The following is an 18,379-nucleotide window of genomic DNA, read 5'->3' as shown; positions in this document are numbered from 1 at the left end:
ATCTAGACGTATAAAATAAGAAAAATTTTTTAGAGATCTATTTATATTTATAACATGAAAAATGTTGAAAGAAAGACAAAAATAATACGTATAATATTTCTCTAAATAGCTTGTATACGACTGTCATCAATATATATTTTAATTTTTATTCTGATGCTGATGCAGGCAAGAGTTTCCTAATTCCTGATTTCTGTTCATCAGTGAGCCTGGTTGGGAACTTGATGTTGAATCTTATTCTCAAGTTGCCCTTCTTTGATGGATCCTTTGGTAATGGCATGCCTTCTCTCGGTACAAGCTCCTCATAGTTGGGATGAATCACGGTGTTGATTGGTATGTTTAAGGTTCTGCCATCCAGTGTGGTGAGGCGCACTGTGTAACCGGTCAAGGCTTCCACGAGGGTGATCTTGTGCGTCACGATGAGATCGTTTCCGTCACGAGTGAAGACGCCGTGCGGCTTTTCTTCGATGACGAAGACGAGGTCTGCTGGCGTCACGTTCACCTGTTCGTTTCCCTTCTCCGGGAAGGTGATCTTCGTGCCCTTCTTCCAACCAGGCTTCACGTTGATGGTCAATATCTCCTCTACCGGCATGGTTTTCCTGCACACATGCAAAAATGCAGTTAATTTCTTCTTCAATGATTGCATGCATGCTCTAATTTACTACCATATAGAAAATGTTATTACTCACCCACTAGCATCCACAATTTCTCTAGAAATCTTCATCTTCTTGGTGGTCCCTCTGTATATCTCCTCCAGGGTACAGGGCAACTTGTTCTCAATGGTAGCCGCCTTGCGAGGCGCCCCATGGCTCACATGCACCCCTCCTCCTTCGCCAAAGGATCCAAACATATCATCTCCAAACATTCCACTAGAAAATCCTCTCGACCTCATGCCACTTCCTCTCCCACCGGAGCCACCAAACGGGCTTGAAAACCCAAAGAATTCTGCAAAAATGTCGTCTGCACTCCGGGGATTGAACCGAAATGATCCTCCTGGGAAATCTCCGGTCGAAAAGAAAGTAGTTCCAGCACCTGCACCAGGTCCACCGGCATCAGGAGGGGGTACCTGTCCCTTAAGCCCCTCCTCCCCATACTGGTCATAGATAGCTCTCTTCTGAGGATCACTAAGAACCTATGATATTCATAATGGGAACAAAGTAAGCATTACTATCATCAAACTGTTTATTGAATCCAACTCCTTTTCTACTACAATTTGGTAAAAGCTACAAAATTTGCTCTACCCTTTCAGATAGGACAAACCATCAGCTATTTAGCATCACATAGAATTACAAGAAAATCCAAAACATAATAAGCATCTTTCAGATTGCCCTGTTTTGATCCTGGTTTCTGGAAGAGGAAAAATAAATAAAGTTATAAGAGTATTAAGAAGATAAAACCACAATCCAGATAGATAAATCTTTCATATTCACCATTCAACCATCATCTCAGGATAAAAGAAAGAATATCAGCAGTATCAACTGTAAGGATCACATACAAAAAAGTAAGCATGATCCGGGTTCAAAGTTCTACTCAGTTCAGTTTTTCACTACAAATTCCGATTAAAAAAGGTTAAAAGTTTGCAATTGCCATAAGAAGAAAGATACCTCGTAGGCTTCAGAAATCTGCTTGAACTTAGCTTCAGCATCTTTTTTGTTGTTGGGGTTCTTATCAGGGTGCCACTTCATGGCAAGTTTCCTATAAGCCTTCTTCAAGTCTTCATCCTTTGCATTCTTATCAACCTGCAAGATCTTGTAATAATCCACACCCATCTCTCTCTTTCTCTTCACTTTTGCTGTTTTTTCTGTTGTGTCAGTTGATTGAACAAATGATATAATGGTATTGGCAAGGAAATAAGTGTGTATGAATGAACACTTTCGTTTTAACTGTTTATAGTTCGTAGGTGTCAGTGAAGTGTATCTCGATCTCCGTGGAAATTTCCAGAAACGCACGTACACTTCTAGCCTTATACGTATGCTTAATGCTTATGGAATCACTAATCAGTGACAAAAAATTTTAAAGGTGGAGTTAAAAATATATACATTAAAATAAAATTTGTTGAATATTATTAATTATATAGAGATATAAAAATTTAAAAAAACAAATATATTAATTTGGGTTAATAACTTAAAACCTTAAGTGGGTTTAATATTGTTGATTTAGTGTTTAGGTTCAAATTATTTTTGCAGTCCAAACATATGAAACCAAATGCATTCAAGGCTACTGAATGAAAAATGATTTATACCAACTCAGCCCAAGCAAAAGTAAAACAACCCTTAGTTGAGTTAAGTCCCAACGTTTGTTCATTTCGGGTATTGGTCAGACATGAAAGAGCTCACTTTTTAATTCAAATATCAAAGTAGAAGAAAGAAAAAACTAATAAAAAAAGTTAATGTTAAATCAAGTGCATTAAAAGCAAATTCAGCAGAATTTAGAGAAGTTAAAGGTAATTAATTTTTTTTAATATGAAAGTCAATTACTTCATATTTTTTCCTTTTTATACACCATTATTTTGAAAAAAATTAATGAAAGTGGTGACAAAATTTTTTTGCTATAAATCAATGATTGATGTTGTTATTTGGAGCCAAAGCACAAATCTAAAAGTTTAAATTTGGGATCATCAGTAAGCAAGTAAGTTTGTGCTGCTCTTCCTTCTTCGATCAAGCCAATATTCAAATTTCAAATTCCTAATTTTATGGTTTGAATAAAAAAAGGTAAAAGAGACTTTTAGCTGGTTAAAAGATCAAGAAGTTGACCTTTGTAAAAGAAACCTTACACTACTAGAAAACTAGTTATTACAGACAGATATTTTTGATAAATTTTATCCCACAGAAATACAGAAAGAATTTTAGAAAGATTTTTTGTTAGAAAACTAAAAAAATGAATTAACATAAATTACAGACAAAAAAAAAAATTCGTCGATAATTCCATCAAAAAAATTAATTTTTTTTCCGTGAAAAATGGTTACAGACGGAAAATCCGTCTGTAATTTAAATTTTCCGTGGATAAATATTGAGATAACCCTAATCTTATCTCTATCCACTCGATCCATTTACACTCTACCCATATCAAATGAGCTTGTTCCTCTCTCCGTCACCGAGTTGCTTATTCTCTCCATCACACCAGCTTCGTCCGCCGCTGACGTCACAGATCTCTCTCCGTCGTACCTTGCGTCGCACGGGCTCCCTCCGCCGCCGCATCCAACCCTAACCCCAGAGCTTCGTCGCGCCTCCAACCCTAATTCCAGAACTTTGTCGCGCTTCCAACCCCTGCTTCGCCGCTCCCTCCATCGACGCTCCCTCCGTCTCAAAGCCTCTGTCGTGCTCACTCTCTCGTAAGCCTTCAAACGTCGCTCCTTCCTCCATGGCTGAAACCCGTAACGCTATGTTTTTCCTCCTGCGTCGCCGGTCTCTGTCTCCTCCTGCGTGTGGCTGTGCTGAAGCTCCATGGGAAGGATATATAATGGATTCCATGGGTGAAGCTTAACCACAGCTACAGAAGTACCGCGAGACTCGACTGAAGCAGTACAAGAACTACGAGAACCTCTCGTTCTCGTGAGGATCTCGACAAGGTGAACATCTCAGCTTCTTCACGCTTTCACTTCTGATTCAGATGAAATTATGAATACTAATTCTAATTCGTTTTTAAACTCCCTGTTTATTTATTTATTTGGCAGGAGTGTTTGGAAGTGCAGAAGGAGAAGGCCTTCTGTATTGGCACCACTTGGGGTAATGATCACCACATGTTTGATACAATGACTGTGATGTCTTTTACCTTCATTTTTATCCCTTTGTTCTACGATACATTACATTACAATAATGTGTTTTGTTTTATCCCTTTAGTTTTTCTATAAATTACTTATCTTCATATTCAGTGATGTGCAAATTCTCCTTACATGAAAAGGGTACTTTGTACTGTTCAATTTGTGTGTTTGTTCTATAGCTTGAAAGCTTATGGTTACTTCTTAATGACGGTGTTTCTGTTTATTTGGTTGTTTGACTTGTATTAATTTCAGATTAGTTTTCCTTTTGCTGATATATATGTCTGCCACTAACCTCTCTTTTTAATTTAGATATACAACTGCAGTTGTCCTGAGGTAAGTAGAAAGTATCAGTTTTCGGCATATTTAGAAAGGTTTTGTTATTGGAGGAACTCAAGTGAAGTTTGGAAGTTTAGAAGATCAGGGGTATAATTATGCTCAATCTACCTGTTACATAGAGCTCGTGAACTGTGTGAAGAATATTTTCATTCTTTTTCATTTAGTTTAGAAATGCAACTCATGATTAAGTTTTATTAGTTGCTTCAAGTTTCATGTTTTAGGCCTCTTATATATATGCTTCTGATGATGGTTTTGCAATTAAAATTTTATGGATTGGTACAATCTTCAGATTCACTTCGATGTATCAACTGTTATACATGCTTTAAGTTCACTTTAGCCCTTTATGGGGAAAAGTGTAGCAGCATATTTTTGCTTGTCATTTGCTGTTTTTTATTATATTTTTTGGTGTTGGAAAATCTTGTAAGATATGTGGCTTGTTTCATAACCATGACGAATATTCTTGCCCAATGATGAAGCTGAAGCATGGAGGGTTTGCGGCAAATATGGTGTCAACAGCACAGCTCTCTTTCTCAACTTCTTTTCCTCCGAGCAATTTCTTCCAAGATTTTTGTCAAAGGTACATAGCTACACACAGCCTTTTTGTTTTCCTGGGACTCTCCCTCTCTTGTGTAATATCATTATTACTATTTGCAAACTGGAGTACCAAAAATTTAGTTCGATTTTTTCAATAGTCTGCTAATTTGAGCTGTTTTCTTGATTTATCTTAAAGTTCTATTCAAGCAATTGCTTTTACTATGGAGATTTGAATAACTGCAGAGCACGGCTGCTATTGGTTTTCTTAAGAATAACAAATTTAGTATTAATTAATAAATTACTACTTAAGAATAATGATCTAAATACATATATATTTAAATTAAATTATCCATATAAAGTAAATTAAAAGTAGAGAATTTTGTTTTCTTGTTTTGTGAAAAAATAATTTCTCTGAGAATCAATAGATGAGGGCTTACATGACCTTACCATTACATAGGGTACACGCATTAAATAAGGTGACCCATCTTAGGACACCTTTTCAGAATTTCACCCTTCTATACTGCCACATGCACATATATCCTCCTCTCTCTCTCTCTCTACTATTCTAGGGTGAGTACCATTCATTTACCATACTATTCATTTATCATCATAATAAGGTTAGTGGGAGTGGCAATAATAGAAGAAGGTAGTAGTGAGAATATATATATATATATTGGTTTGTTGTTGTGTGCAGCAGTCTCTTTCAATTGAATTGTGCCCCTTCCTTAGAAGATGGGAATGAATGGATCCTCATGTTGGCACAAATATAGACAAACCACCTTCATCAGCATCTTCATTCTCTTTGCAGCTTCTTCTACTTCCTTATTCATGGCTCAAGGTTAGTAATAACTTATTAGCTTAATTAGCTTCTAAGTTAGTTAATTAATATAATATGTGCATGCAGGAAGAGCAATGTCCAATGTAATTGAAGTTTCCCAGGTACAAATTAAAATAATCAAACTTATTAGCTAATTAATGTTTTAATAATTAATGGCATCATGTTAATTAAGTGTTAATATAAGAATGTTGTTGTGAAGAATAAGGTAAGAGTGATAGGGTCAAGGCCACCAAGGTGTGAAAGTAGATGCAGCAATTGTAAAAGAAGAAAATAAATGTTCGTATTATTTGGCTCTATGTAGTATGGATTGTGTTGCACTGTTGCTAGGCTGCTAGCCATGCTTTATAGTCGTTTAAAAGTGGAAGAATATATTCTAAAAAGTGGAAATCCTTATTAGCGTATGTGATTTATTTATTTATTACTGTTGTAGAAGTGTTTGATTTGCCTTTGCCCCGAAATTTAAATTCTCTTGTTTTGTTGTTGCCCGTGAGATGAACTGAATGAAAATCTTGGTGCAGGTTTAACATTTTCTACCACGAAAGAGAAATTAGCTGAAGCCTTTTTAGAAATTAGCTGAAGTCGTGGAATAACTAAGAAAACAGGGTTAATGTATTTGATGGTAGGTTGGTGGATTAACCACTGGAGAAGGGGAAAAAAGATGGAGTGTAGGGTATTAGTTACTTATATACCTCGTGATATTGTTGTTTGGTGAATATATTCCTTCACATAGTGATATAGCTTATTAGCTTCTGATTGTGATCTTAGATACCAAAGTAGTCATTCATCTCTCCTCTGAAGTTTTCATGCTTCTTTCCTTTTGTTTTTCTGGAATCTTGTTTGAATCTCCAGTGGAAAGCATAGCCTTGCAGTAACTGCACGTCTTTGTTAGTTCCTTGTGAGTTTTGCTGCCTTAATAGTTGATGTAGAATTGCCATTGCATAATGTTAATGGTCGGGTTTTTTGAGGGTATCATAAAACTTGACACATTTATAGGGTATTGATTTTGTATAGTATTTTGATTTTTTGTTATTGAATTTGGGGTTAATGTGTCTTGTGTTTTAGGCAAAAAATGCTTTAATTATGTTGATTTCTGTTGCACACTTTTGTGTATATATATGCATTTCAACTGGTCATGCTGGTATTGTGAATATTTATCGTCTAAATATATAACTGGTATGAATGACTCTCCTGATTTGTTTGGCCTAAATATACTCAATTACAAGAACATTAGTTTTCCTTGATGTACAACAAAACTTGAGCTTTCTAATTCTTGCTATTAGCCCCATCATTTTAGTTTGCCATTCCAGTTGCTAAACATGTTAGGATCTTCTATTGGTTATCTCTTATAGTGACTAGACATTGTTTTGCTAACATTGCAGGTTGCAGCACAAGCATTGCCTGCACCAGAAGTTATCAGTGACATTCTGAATGGAAACTGGGACCATGAGAGGACTGAGTTCTCTTTACCACCTTTGATGACTCTGGTAAGCAATTTAAATCTCTTATACCCCCACATTTTCCTTTTACTTCAGGTTGAATGACTTTCTTATCATAAAAATATGAAGTTTATTGGTTAATATTCTGACTATATATCGTTTTTTAGTTACCAGGAGAACCAGGAACTGGTGGTTCATCTACGCCATCAATGGTTGGTGCTGTAAAAAAATGGCAAAAGTCTGACCCTCAGAAATCCTTGGACACATGGAGAAGATTGTCAGAGGCGAATTCGCAGTTAGAAATTCAACTGAACTTTTTGAGTAAATTAGCAAAGGAACAATGGGATGCATATAAATCTGTGATTGATAGCTGTAGCAAGCTCAGATCAGAAAAGGTATTTCTTTCAAATCATTTGTGGTTGTTTAATTAATGGAAGTAACATCAAAATTAGAATTTTTACTCCTGTGGATGTAGAGTAAACTGATTGATAATGCTCACTGTTAAATAACTAGAACATTTTGGCCTTATGGTATGCCTTGCATTAGATTAAATTTCTACATTCCTATTTATTAGTTATTTTAATGAGATAGGACATCTTTACTATTAGACTTATACAATTAAGTTGACTTTTGATGGGTTTGAAAGAGATTATATATCCAACTTTACTGTTTGCCTGGTTTTCAATTTTCAAGTGGTGTGACTGAATTTCTAATGCACATATGTGATATCATGTTCTTGAGACTACACTTCAGGCTCTCATGTTCTTGCTTTTCTTCTTGTGTTGATGTTGAAAATGCAATTCTTGCAGTGGATAGAGCAAGCTTCTGAACCCAACAAGGAAGCAGTTATTAAAGCATTGCTAGGTGCAAAAGAAGCTATGCTTGGGATTAGATATCATATGCGCCTAATGGGTGAGGCTGCAGGTGTTCCTGTAAGTTCCTTTCATTGATTTGGCACTTATTATTAGGCTTCTTCTGTTTGAATGATGTTGATTATAAATTATATCTGCTGGTAGAATATCACTACTCTTTCCTTGCAATTCATGCAGATTAAACCAGAATCACAAACAAAACTTTTAGATGCTACACTGAACTTGGAAGGAGTGTTGTTGGCTGGAGTTCCAGGAGCAGGAGGATTTGATGCTGTTTTTGCTGTTACTTTGGGAGATTCAAGCAGCAATGTGACAAAAACATGGAGCTCACTCAATGTTCTTGCCCTTCTGGTTAAAGAAGATCCTTGTGGCGTTTCTTTAGAAAGTGCTGACCCTAGAACAAATGAAATCACTTCAGCTGTATCTTAAATTCATATTGAATAATTTATTGTAAATATTGTTTATTTTTAATACGATGAATTTGTTTATTTTGTAAAATATTATAAATATTCAAATATAAATTAGATAAAAATTTGTATTAAATTTATATTTATTTTGTATGAAAGCAAGTTTATTTTGTAATTAAAAAAAGTAAAAAAATTCTATTTTACCTTACAGACGGATTTTCTGTCTGTAATCATGATTTTCCAAAGTTCAAATTACAGACGAAAAATTCGTCTGAAAATCTGTCTGTAATTACAGACAGAAAATTTGTCTGAAAATCTGTCTGTAATTACAGACGGAAAATCCGTCTGAAAATTCGCCTGTAATTACAGACGGAAAATTTGTCTGAAAATCTGCCTGTAATTACAGACGGAAAATCTGTCTGAAAATCCGTCTATAATTACAGACGGAAAATCCGTCTGTAAGTTTGTCGCCTTCAGGAAATGGAGGGAGAATTTACAAAGAGAAAATCCGTCGGTAACTAGTAAAATTCCGTCGGTAATTTTTCGACGGAAAAAAAATCCGTCGGTAAATAATTTCCGACGGAGCTTTTACAGAGGGACAAAATCCGTCGGTAATTTCGTCGGTAACCAAAAATCCGTCTGTAATAAAGACTAAATCTGTCTGTAAATCTGTCTGTATTTATCTATTTTCTAGTTGTGTTAGCCGTGGCTCAAGAAAAATACAAAAGAAAAAATTACTTTTCATTTGAAAATAAGGAGAGAAAACCTGAAAGAAAGAGAAGAGAGAAACCTCACAAACTGAGTTTAAAGTCTTAAAAGAATTGCACCTACACTAAAGGGAACACTCCACCAAGACGAAGAACAACGTTTTGAGTTCAGAAGTTGAGTTCAGCACATAAAATCAAGGTTGTAAATCATCATCTCTTTCATGGTTTACTATTTGTATTTCTGTTTTAATATTATATCTTTTTTTGTATTCATTCAGAGGTAAAAGGCAAGAAAGAGAGGCATTGAGAGAAAAGGTTGAGAGAAACACTTAGAGAAAAAAGCTAAGAGTTATTTCAGAATTTTTTTTGTTGTATTTCTGTTTTGTATCATGTACTTGAGAGATATCTCTTGTTAACTTGGGTAAGCTCTTAGTGTGTTGAGTTTAGATAGTTACATAGCCAAATCAAGTTTATATTGAAGTTTGTGTATCTCAGATAGGATTATGTTGAGTTATAGGAATCGGAATTGGTATATGTATTACTTGAAAAATAGTGAAAATTCTATCAACGTTGTAGTGGGGACTAGATGTAAGTTGCATTGCACTAGGCAACTGAACTAGGATATATGGCTGTGTCATCTTCTTTCTCTCTGCTCTTATTCTGTTTTTCATAATTTATGAGACAAAACGAAATTGTCTCATACATAATCATATACACAAATCAAACAGAAGCTGAGTTAAAAGATTTGATTTGAGACTTTATTATTCAAGTTTTAAAGGTTATAGATTCAACCCCTTTATCTAGGTTATCAAAAACCTTCAATTTAGAATTTAGGATATAAATTTATAATTTATAATTTATAATTTGTCCTAATCAAGAATTATTCACAGTATTGAATGAGAATGAGACACAGAGTCACCAGTCAGTCATTGCTTTGAAGTCAAATGAGGCGGGATCCTACAATGACTCTGAGATCAAGTCGGTCTAAGGTTCAAAAGGCACAAAAAATAGGATTAGAGACGTAGTTGTTAGAATCGAACTAGTGATTGAACCAGTTAGATTACTAATTTATTGGTTTATTGATTCAACCGATGACTTATTATTTGAATCGGTAGAACTAGTCCTATGTAAATAAAAAATATAAAATAATCAAAAACCTAAAATTAAATTTAAAATACATATTTTCACTAATATTTTAAAACAATCAAGTTTCAATAAATTATAATCAACAAGTTATAATCCGATTATTTTTACTATATAATTAATAATTAGCATATAAATATCAAGGAATAACATAGTTCAATGACAAAAGAAATATGCAGTAATAAGGAGCCAGATTCAAACCACACTTTTATCAATTATAAAATTTTCTCTCAAGCAGTTTGATTAGATCGGGTTTTCACCAATTTTTATCGATTTTGACCGATTTTCACTGACTTTGACTGATCACATCGGTTCTTGTCCTTATGCAATCAGAAATTGAACCGGACTGATTGAAAATCTGATTTTTACAGTAATCGAACCAGTGATTGATCTGGTTTGATTTTTACAACTATAGTTAGAGATTATACCTTGGGCCATGGGTCGCTTACACATTTCTCGACCTAGTTGGGGAGCTGGATCGTAACAAAATTAAATAAATAAGAAAGCTATATATATTATCAAAATATTTTATTATTTTTGTCCAATATTTGGCCAACTATAGACATTAAAAATTAAATTCTAAACGTTAAATACTAAATCTTAAATTATAATAGTATAAAAATAAGATGTTAATACATACTTCAAATGTCCGTAATATAAAGAATTCAAGTATTATTTAGGAGTTATTAGTTTATATTTTTAACATGTTCAATTTAATTTGATATATTTGATTTTGTTTATTTTGTTATTAAATTAAGTTTTATGTTTGTGGGTTTAGTATTTTCTTTATTTCGATCTAATAAAAGGTTATAAATACATCCTTAACTATTATAGTTGTAATATAGAGAAATCAGAGGAGTGTCAAAGTATTTTTTCGTTTCGTAATAAAATCATGGTGTAGACAAGTGAGGTCGAGTACGTCTCTCTTGTTAAATCGGAAAATCGGATAGAAACTTGAGTGAGTCCATTCAATTTAATTTCCAAACTAAGATTTAAACAAGTTAAGTTAAGTGAGTTCCTTTCTGTTTGCATCAAGAAATTTGGTAAAGAGAAATTTTGCTTGTATTCAATTCTAACTTATTCTTTCATTTTTTATTTAATTTTAATTTATTTTTTTATTCAATTTCAATCTTTATCTTTTTGTTTATCCCTTTTTTTCTTTATTATTTGGTATCATATTTCAGGTATTAGTTTAATCCTTATTAATCTATATTTTTTTTTTGCGTCCTAAAAAATTGAGTTTCAGTGTCTGATCTCTCACATTCTTCTTTAGATTCTTGTCGTATTTGTCTTCCATATTTGTATTTTATTGTTGTTTTGTTGTTCTTGTTGATTTTATTATTTAAAAGAGATAACAAAAAAACATATAGTGCAAAAAAAGGAAAAAAAGGAAAAAAATTATCTTTCTTGTATTTGTCATTTTCATATACTATTTTCTTAATTACAAGATTCGAGGACGAATCCTTTTTAAGAGGAGAAGAATGATACGTGTTTTAAATGTTCGTAATATGAAGCGTTTAAGTATTATTTAGAGGTTATTAGTTTATACTTTTAGAATGTTTAATTTAATTCGATATATTTTGATTTTGTTTATTTAGATTCTAAATTGTGCTTTATGTTTGGAGGCTTACGATTTTTTTTATTTTAACCTAATAAGAGATTATAAATACCTCATTAACTATTGAAGTCGTAATATAGAGATTAAAGGATAGTACAAAGCACTTTTTAGTTTCATGATGAAATCATGGTGTGGACAAGTGAAGTCGGGTGAGTCCCTCTCTTATTACATCGGAGAATTGGGTAAAAAGTTGAGTGAGTCCCTTCGATTCAATTTCCAAACTATGGTTTAGACAAATTAGATTGAGTGAGTCATTTTCTTGTCGTATCAAGAAATTGGATAAAAAATAAAATGGTTTTCTTTGTATTCAATTTAAATCTATTTTTTTATTTTCTATTTCAACTTTAATTTATCTTTTTCATTCAATTTGAGTACTTGTCTTCTTGTTTATCCTTTGAGTCCTTTATCATTAATGATACCTTCGTGATATAAAGAGTTTAAGTATTATTTAGAAGTTATTAGTTTATATTTTAAAATGTTAAATTTCATTTTATGAATTTTAATTTTGTTTGTTTAGTTATCAAATTGAATTTTATGTTCGTGGGATTAGGGTTTTCTTTAATTTAAACGTTATAAATATATCATTAACTATTATAGTCGCAATATAGCGAGATTCAAGGAGTAACAAAACACTTTTTGGTTTCATGATAAAACTATATATGGTATGGACAAGTGAGGTTGAGTGAGTCATTCTCTTGTTGTATCGAAAAATTGGGTAAAAAATTGAGTGAGTTTTTCGATTCAATTTTCATTGTCATATTTAAATTACAATATTTTTGTTTATTTTATCATAAGTTGAAAGGACGATAAATTAAAATGTGATAAGTCTAATTAGATTTTTATAAGAGAAATTATTAGCTAGGTTCCGAAAACTGAACCGGTCAATGAATTGGTAAGGTGATTGGTTTAACGATTCAACGGTTCAACCGATGTTCAACTGGGATTCAATCGGTTTAATTAAATATAAAATATTTTTTTTATAATCAGCAACCATCACAAACACAAACACAAACTTGCACAAATTAAATACAATCAGCAACTAAATATGAATTATTAAACAAAAATTTATACAATTTTTAATCACATCAACAAACCAACATACATGCAATTTTAGAACACATTAACATTTAACAATTACATCTAGAAATTCAGAAGCAAACTCAGAAGTTAAAACTTAAAACTTACATGCAATTTCAGAACACAATCAACATTTAACAATTACATCTAAAAATTCAAAAGACAAACTCAGAAATTAAAAGATACATGCAATTTCAGAACACAATCAACATTTAACATACATCCAGAAATTCAGAAGTTAAAATCCATTACAATTGGACAATAAAATCAGAAATCAACAAAAAAATTAACAAAAAACCATCAACAATCAACAAAATTATTTCAGAAAAATTAACTCAAAACTAGAAAAATTAACTCAGTCAGAAGGACAGTGGACTTCAACAACTGTCGGAGGATGAAGGTGAAAGCAAGGGTTGCTACTGTGAGTAAGCAACCGTGGGAGAGATACAGAGAGCTTGAAGAGAGAGATGCGACGGTGAGAAGAGCTCCGAGCACGGCGACAACGAGAAGAGGGCCGATCTGAAGAGTGGATGGTGGCTGGGTGTTGCTGTGGAAAAAGAATTAGGGTTGGGTTCAAGATCTGAGAGTGGAATACGTTCTCTGGAGACTCGTGTGCAAGGCCTTGAGTTTGCGTTGGATGAGATCTCTTATGATTTGGCCGTATCAAGTGGAAGAATTTCTAAACCTGGTGCTCCTAGGTATGCATGTTGCTTGCTACCAGGTTCTGAAATTTTAAGCGCTAAGTTCTAGAAGAGAACACAGAGCCGGTATTCATCCTCCCAATTATCTAGATCTGACGGCACCCAATTGCTTGCCGCAGTCCTCCACCAAGATGACATGAATGCTGAAACTGAGTTGAGAAGCCATAGACTCAGGCTTCATAGCGATGGAGGAAGCTTCATAACCAATCCTCTAGCAGAGATTAATACTAATTCCAAGAAGATATCTGGTTTTGCAAGAGCAGAGCCAAATTAACAAAACAGAGGGAGGATGGTGGCTGTGGCTTCCAAGAGGGTTTGGGGCTGGATTCTTCTCCAGAGATCAAATTTCAGAGAGGAAGAGAGGGGTGGGATGAAGGTAAGAGAAAGAGAGGGGTGGGATGAGGGTAAGAGATAGCGGCTAGGGTTTCAATCTTCAGGGTGTTTTTGTCATATATATGACACTAGAAACGACGCCATTTTGAATGTAGCCATGAACCAGAAATCCCTTAAAAAACCCGGCCAGTTCTGACGGTTCACCGGTTAACTACTGGTTCGACCGGTTTTTTGACCGATTTTTTGTTAGCCGATTTTTAGAATTAACCAAATCGACCATATGACCAGTTCCCAGTTAACCCGGTTGAACCGGCCAGTCCGGTTCGATTTTCAGAATCATGATTATTAGGAATTAATAATTTTTAATAATTTTTATTATTATTACCTAATCGATATTAATTCATTTGGTACATCTCCTCCATTTCTTTGCTTCTCCTGTTCTCTTTATAAATAAACACTCTCTCTATATATATATCACCACACTCTTAATAATTAATGGATATTGTAAATTATTTTCAAGTTTATAATTATTTTATTTTCAATATTTATTTTTTTATATTTATGTAATCACATTTTTATTTTAATAAAATATGTTATCTCTTTATGTTGTATAACATTATCTCTAATAATATTTTGACATATGAGAGGACCATAATGAATACAATTATACAATACTTTAAGTTCGACAACGGATGATAATATTGAGTTATTCTATCAAATCTAATTCCAAAAAAGAAAAAATAATAATAATTTGGGTATCCAATTATTAAATGATAGATAAATTTAGATTTCAAGATAGATTTTCTATCATCCATATATATATATATATATATAAATAAACCCAAATATAAACTAGCAATTGAGGAGAGGTAATCACAAATGGCATAGAAAGGAGGCAACCTAGTATACCGAGAAAAGAGTGTACTCTTACTATAGGGCAAAATTTTTTTATTAAAAAAGAAAAAAGATGAATATGCTACAAATTAAATATATTGATCTTCTTTTATCTTCTAGGTTCTAACAAGGAATTAGGTCAATGAACCATCTAAGAATTCGAACTGGGAGCTGCACAAGATCCATAGCTATATTGGCCAATTCTGCTATGCATCCACAACATGGACAAAAACACCTCAATATTGCCCTGCATTATTACCATTTTCACAATTCAAGTTTAGAAAATTGAAAACAAATCAAACAAGAAAAATAAAAAAAAGATAAGAGAGATGTAATTAATAAAGAGGAGCTTTTCATATCTGAATATGAATATTAAACAATCATTGATGGAAGAGATTTTTTTCCCCCAAATAAAAATAGCAAATATTACATGAGATTGTAGATATAATGTTGTAAACAAATAACAAAGAAAATAAACTAGAACAAAGAATTCAAAAAGAAAATTCCAGAAGAAATGGAAGAAAATGAATACATACCCAAGAATCCAAACAATTGCACCCACAACAGATAAAACCAATGCCAATAAAGCGAAGGGTAATCCAAGAACGAAAGCCAATGGTCTGCATTCGAAGCAAAACCCACCATCCTCATCAATTTTTTCTTTCTTTGGAGATATTGATTTATCGGATGGCATTATGGTTTTCGTTCTGTATGTGTTTTGAATACGAGGAAGAAATGAATCAAAGAATCAAGGTTTGTATAGTACATTTAATTCGATATGTGTTGTATAGATTACACATAATAAAAATATATTGGAATCATAAAACAACTTCTCTCTGTATGTCTTGATGTTGATGGAAAACCAAATGTGAGAAGAACTGCATTGACTTCTTTCTTCTCACAATGCAATGACTTTGGATTGAGACTTCCCTTGTGGGTTTTTTCTTTTCCCAAAAGAATTATCTCCATATTTAACTAGATTTAGTTTATGTCTTTTTATCTTCTATTTTTAATCTGACATGGAACATGTTTTTATTGAGTATTTTAAATTTGGGAGATTTCAGAACCTAAGAACTCTAAATACTAAACTTTAGTTTATTTAAATTCTAAACCCTAAATCTAATAAACTATTCGAATAGAATCTATTTTAACACTATATAATTCGGTTGTGTCTTTTGCTTCCTTGTCACCTGTTGGTGTTTTCCCTATTTTTTTTAATTTTCCTTTTATATCTTAAATCTCTCCTTATGCCTAGTTGTACGCGTTTTCCAACTATATGTTCTTTGACAACATTCCTTTTAATTACCTCTTTGATTGTAGGCAAAGTATTTGATGGATCTGTTATACAAAGTTCCATTGAGTGCAACAGTCCAAAATGCTTATAAATTTGTCCCAAATTATAATTCTTTTATATTTATTTATTGACAACAAAATTCTTAATAATTTGTTAACAACGATCATATTGGTAAAAGTTCACAAATCACAACCAGATGACAAACACATCATTGACCCATCAAACGACGACGACCTTCCATCTGAGTACAACAACTCAATCACATGCTCCCTTACTATTAGTGTTACAAAAGAATCGATTTTGATGGATTTTCAATCGAATCGAACTCATGGATCAGTATAAATAATCCTAGATTCAGCTCTTACTGTAGACGCAGCCGCTAAAAAAATTCAACGACAGGCCACCTTCAGCACCTGGCCAAAATGGATCTGGGTATATTCTATGTTGTAGGGTTGGTCTTGTATGTTAACCAAAATAAAGATGAGGACAAATATTTTGTTGGAAAAAAATTACATGCATCTTCTTTAATTTGTTTGATAATTTGTTTAGATTTTTTGGTGATGAATTTTAAAAATTTTGTAGAGTTTGATTCTGAAAGGATTTTCAGTTGGAACATCTCTAATACTTAGTTTTAGTTTCATTTCATTTTAGATCTTACCAATAAAATTTGTGATCTAATACTTGATCTCATTTTAATTTATTAATAACATTATAATGTTTATTTAATGAGTTTAATAGAAATATAAGTGACTACATTGTATTACTCGTTATTTAAAATAATACGATATTTTTTTATTGATATTAGCATTATTTTAAAGATTATATTCAATATACATTTTAATTTTAAATTAATTCAATTAATATAAAAGTTAAAATTGATACACAAAATATATCCTATTAAAGTTGCTTTTTTTCATTGTTAACTTGGTGGTTATTCTTTATTATTTCTTCTTTTTGCATTTTAACTTCTTGATAATCGAATTCCTGATATTTTTGCTCACTTCCAATGAATTGCGCTTTGTATCAGAGTAGTATTGAAAATAGGAAAATAACAGTTGATACTTATTGAAATTTTTGGAGCAGTTAAAAATTTTGTTATACGAAACGGTCCAATTCATAAATATTTTACACAATTCCATGCAACTGTTAAAGAGAGTTCCATCAAATACTTTGCCTTAATTGTAAGGAACCACGTCACTATTTGGGTCATGAAAAATATAATTTATTCAATGATTCAACCTTTAAATATTTTTTAAATTTAATTATTCTATTCAGTATTATTAAAATCGGACCTATCTGTCCGATCGGATAAAAAATCCAATGAATCAGTAATCAAACCGATTTTGATAAATTTGTTGACCGAATAAAAAAACGACAAAATTCGATTTAAACTGATCGGATTTGACTAAAATCGGTGAACCGACGGATTTGATTTAACTCGGACCGATTCGAACTCTTTTTCTTTCTTTACGTGAAACAACGTCGTTTCGATTAAAAAAAAAATTAAACTAAACTGAGTTGAAAGAAATCCTAGCTCAAGAGTGTGAGAGAGTGAGAGTGTAAGAGCTGAGAGTCTGAGACTGAGAGCGTGAGAGAGTAAAAGAGACCCGTTCAGCCAACGCCACCTTTCCGTTCTCGCAGTCTTGCAACTGCACTATCCACTACAGCCAGCGCCACCTCCATCGAACATTCGAACATCGTCGGCTCCTATGTGTTCGTCGTCTCCTGCTACTGCTACTGCTCGTCGCCTCCTGTCATGTGCCATTGTGTGTCCAGTTATCGTCGTCGGCGCTGTGCTTCTTCTCCGGTCTCCCTCTTATCTGCCGGCGGTGCATCAGCCAGGTATGCATTTTTTTTTAAGTTATTCAGTCTTTCAAATTTTCAATAATTTAATACTTTAGTTAGAATTAATTGATTAATGATGTTGATAATCTATGTTGATTTCTGTTTGATTTCTGTTAGATTGTTGATTGTTTAGTTTTTTGTAATATATTGCTGTTATCTATGTTGATTATCTATGTTAATTTCTGTTTGATTTCTGTTGATTGTTGATTTATGTTTTGATTTCTATTCAGTTCAAACAGAAATTGATAACACTGGTTCAGTTTGTTGATTATCTATTGTTTTTAGATTGTTGATTGTTGATTATTTATTATATATGTTGGTTGCTATTGTATATCATTCTTAGTAGATTGTTGTGGTATATTATTCCTATAAATTAGTCATTTAGTTTTGGTTGATCGGTTGAACCAATGACCCACCGATTGAATCAATGATCCAGTGATCTATTAGTCTGATCGATTTGATTATCGGTTCAATTTTGACAACTATAATTCTATTATATTACATTAATTTTTTAATCAATTAATTAATTATATTTTCTATTTTAAAGGAACTACTATCAATTTTGTTTAATTTAATTTTTATGAATA

The 18,379-nt window shown here is 32.7% G+C and overlaps 3 protein-coding genes and 1 pseudogene across 16 annotated transcripts; 2 read left to right on the top strand and 2 right to left on the bottom strand.

Moving 5' to 3' along the window:
* LOC107629819 (dnaJ homolog subfamily B member 1) lies at nt 65-1,921 on the bottom strand. Its single transcript, XM_016332719.2, has 3 exons — nt 1,602-1,921; nt 687-1,129; nt 65-596 (listed from the first exon to the last, which is right to left on the bottom strand). The coding sequence occupies exons 1-3, from the start codon at nt 1,764-1,766 to the stop codon at nt 146-148; spliced, it is 1,059 nt and encodes a 352-aa protein (XP_016188205.1). The 5' UTR covers nt 1,767-1,921; the 3' UTR covers nt 65-145.
* Nucleotides 3,033-8,271, top strand: LOC107629820 (phosphomevalonate kinase, peroxisomal). Of its 14 annotated transcripts, none has more exons than XM_021118435.1 (10): nt 3,033-3,565; nt 3,671-3,722; nt 4,570-4,670; nt 5,085-5,197; nt 5,325-5,465; nt 5,532-5,566; nt 6,845-6,949; nt 7,069-7,296; nt 7,711-7,833; nt 7,951-8,271. In XM_021118435.1, the coding sequence occupies exons 5-10, from the start codon at nt 5,360-5,362 to the stop codon at nt 8,200-8,202; spliced, it is 849 nt and encodes a 282-aa protein (XP_020974094.1). In that variant the 5' UTR covers nt 3,033-3,565; nt 3,671-3,722; nt 4,570-4,670; nt 5,085-5,197; nt 5,325-5,359; the 3' UTR covers nt 8,203-8,271. The 14 variants fall into 14 exon arrangements, with proteins under 14 accessions (XP_020974094.1, XP_020974093.1, XP_016188207.1 ...); XM_021118434.1 differs by having other exon boundaries at nt 5,322-5,465; XM_016332721.2 differs by lacking the exon at nt 5,085-5,197.
* On the top strand, nt 11,775-13,856 carry LOC110269411 (annotated as a pseudogene).
* On the bottom strand, nt 14,722-15,580 carry LOC110269600. The gene is made up of 2 exons (XM_021117542.1): nt 15,190-15,580; nt 14,722-14,900 (listed from the first exon to the last, which is right to left on the bottom strand). Exons 1-2 carry the CDS (start codon nt 15,345-15,347, stop codon nt 14,777-14,779), a joined length of 282 nt encoding a protein of 93 aa, XP_020973201.1. The 5' UTR covers nt 15,348-15,580; the 3' UTR covers nt 14,722-14,776.

This window comes from Arachis ipaensis, chromosome B03, assembly GCF_000816755.2.
Source record: "Arachis ipaensis cultivar K30076 chromosome B03, Araip1.1, whole genome shotgun sequence".
Taxonomy (NCBI): domain Eukaryota; kingdom Viridiplantae; phylum Streptophyta; class Magnoliopsida; order Fabales; family Fabaceae; genus Arachis; species Arachis ipaensis.
The sequence above is the reverse complement of the archived record's forward strand: the minus strand, read 5'-3'. Positions and strand labels throughout refer to the sequence as shown.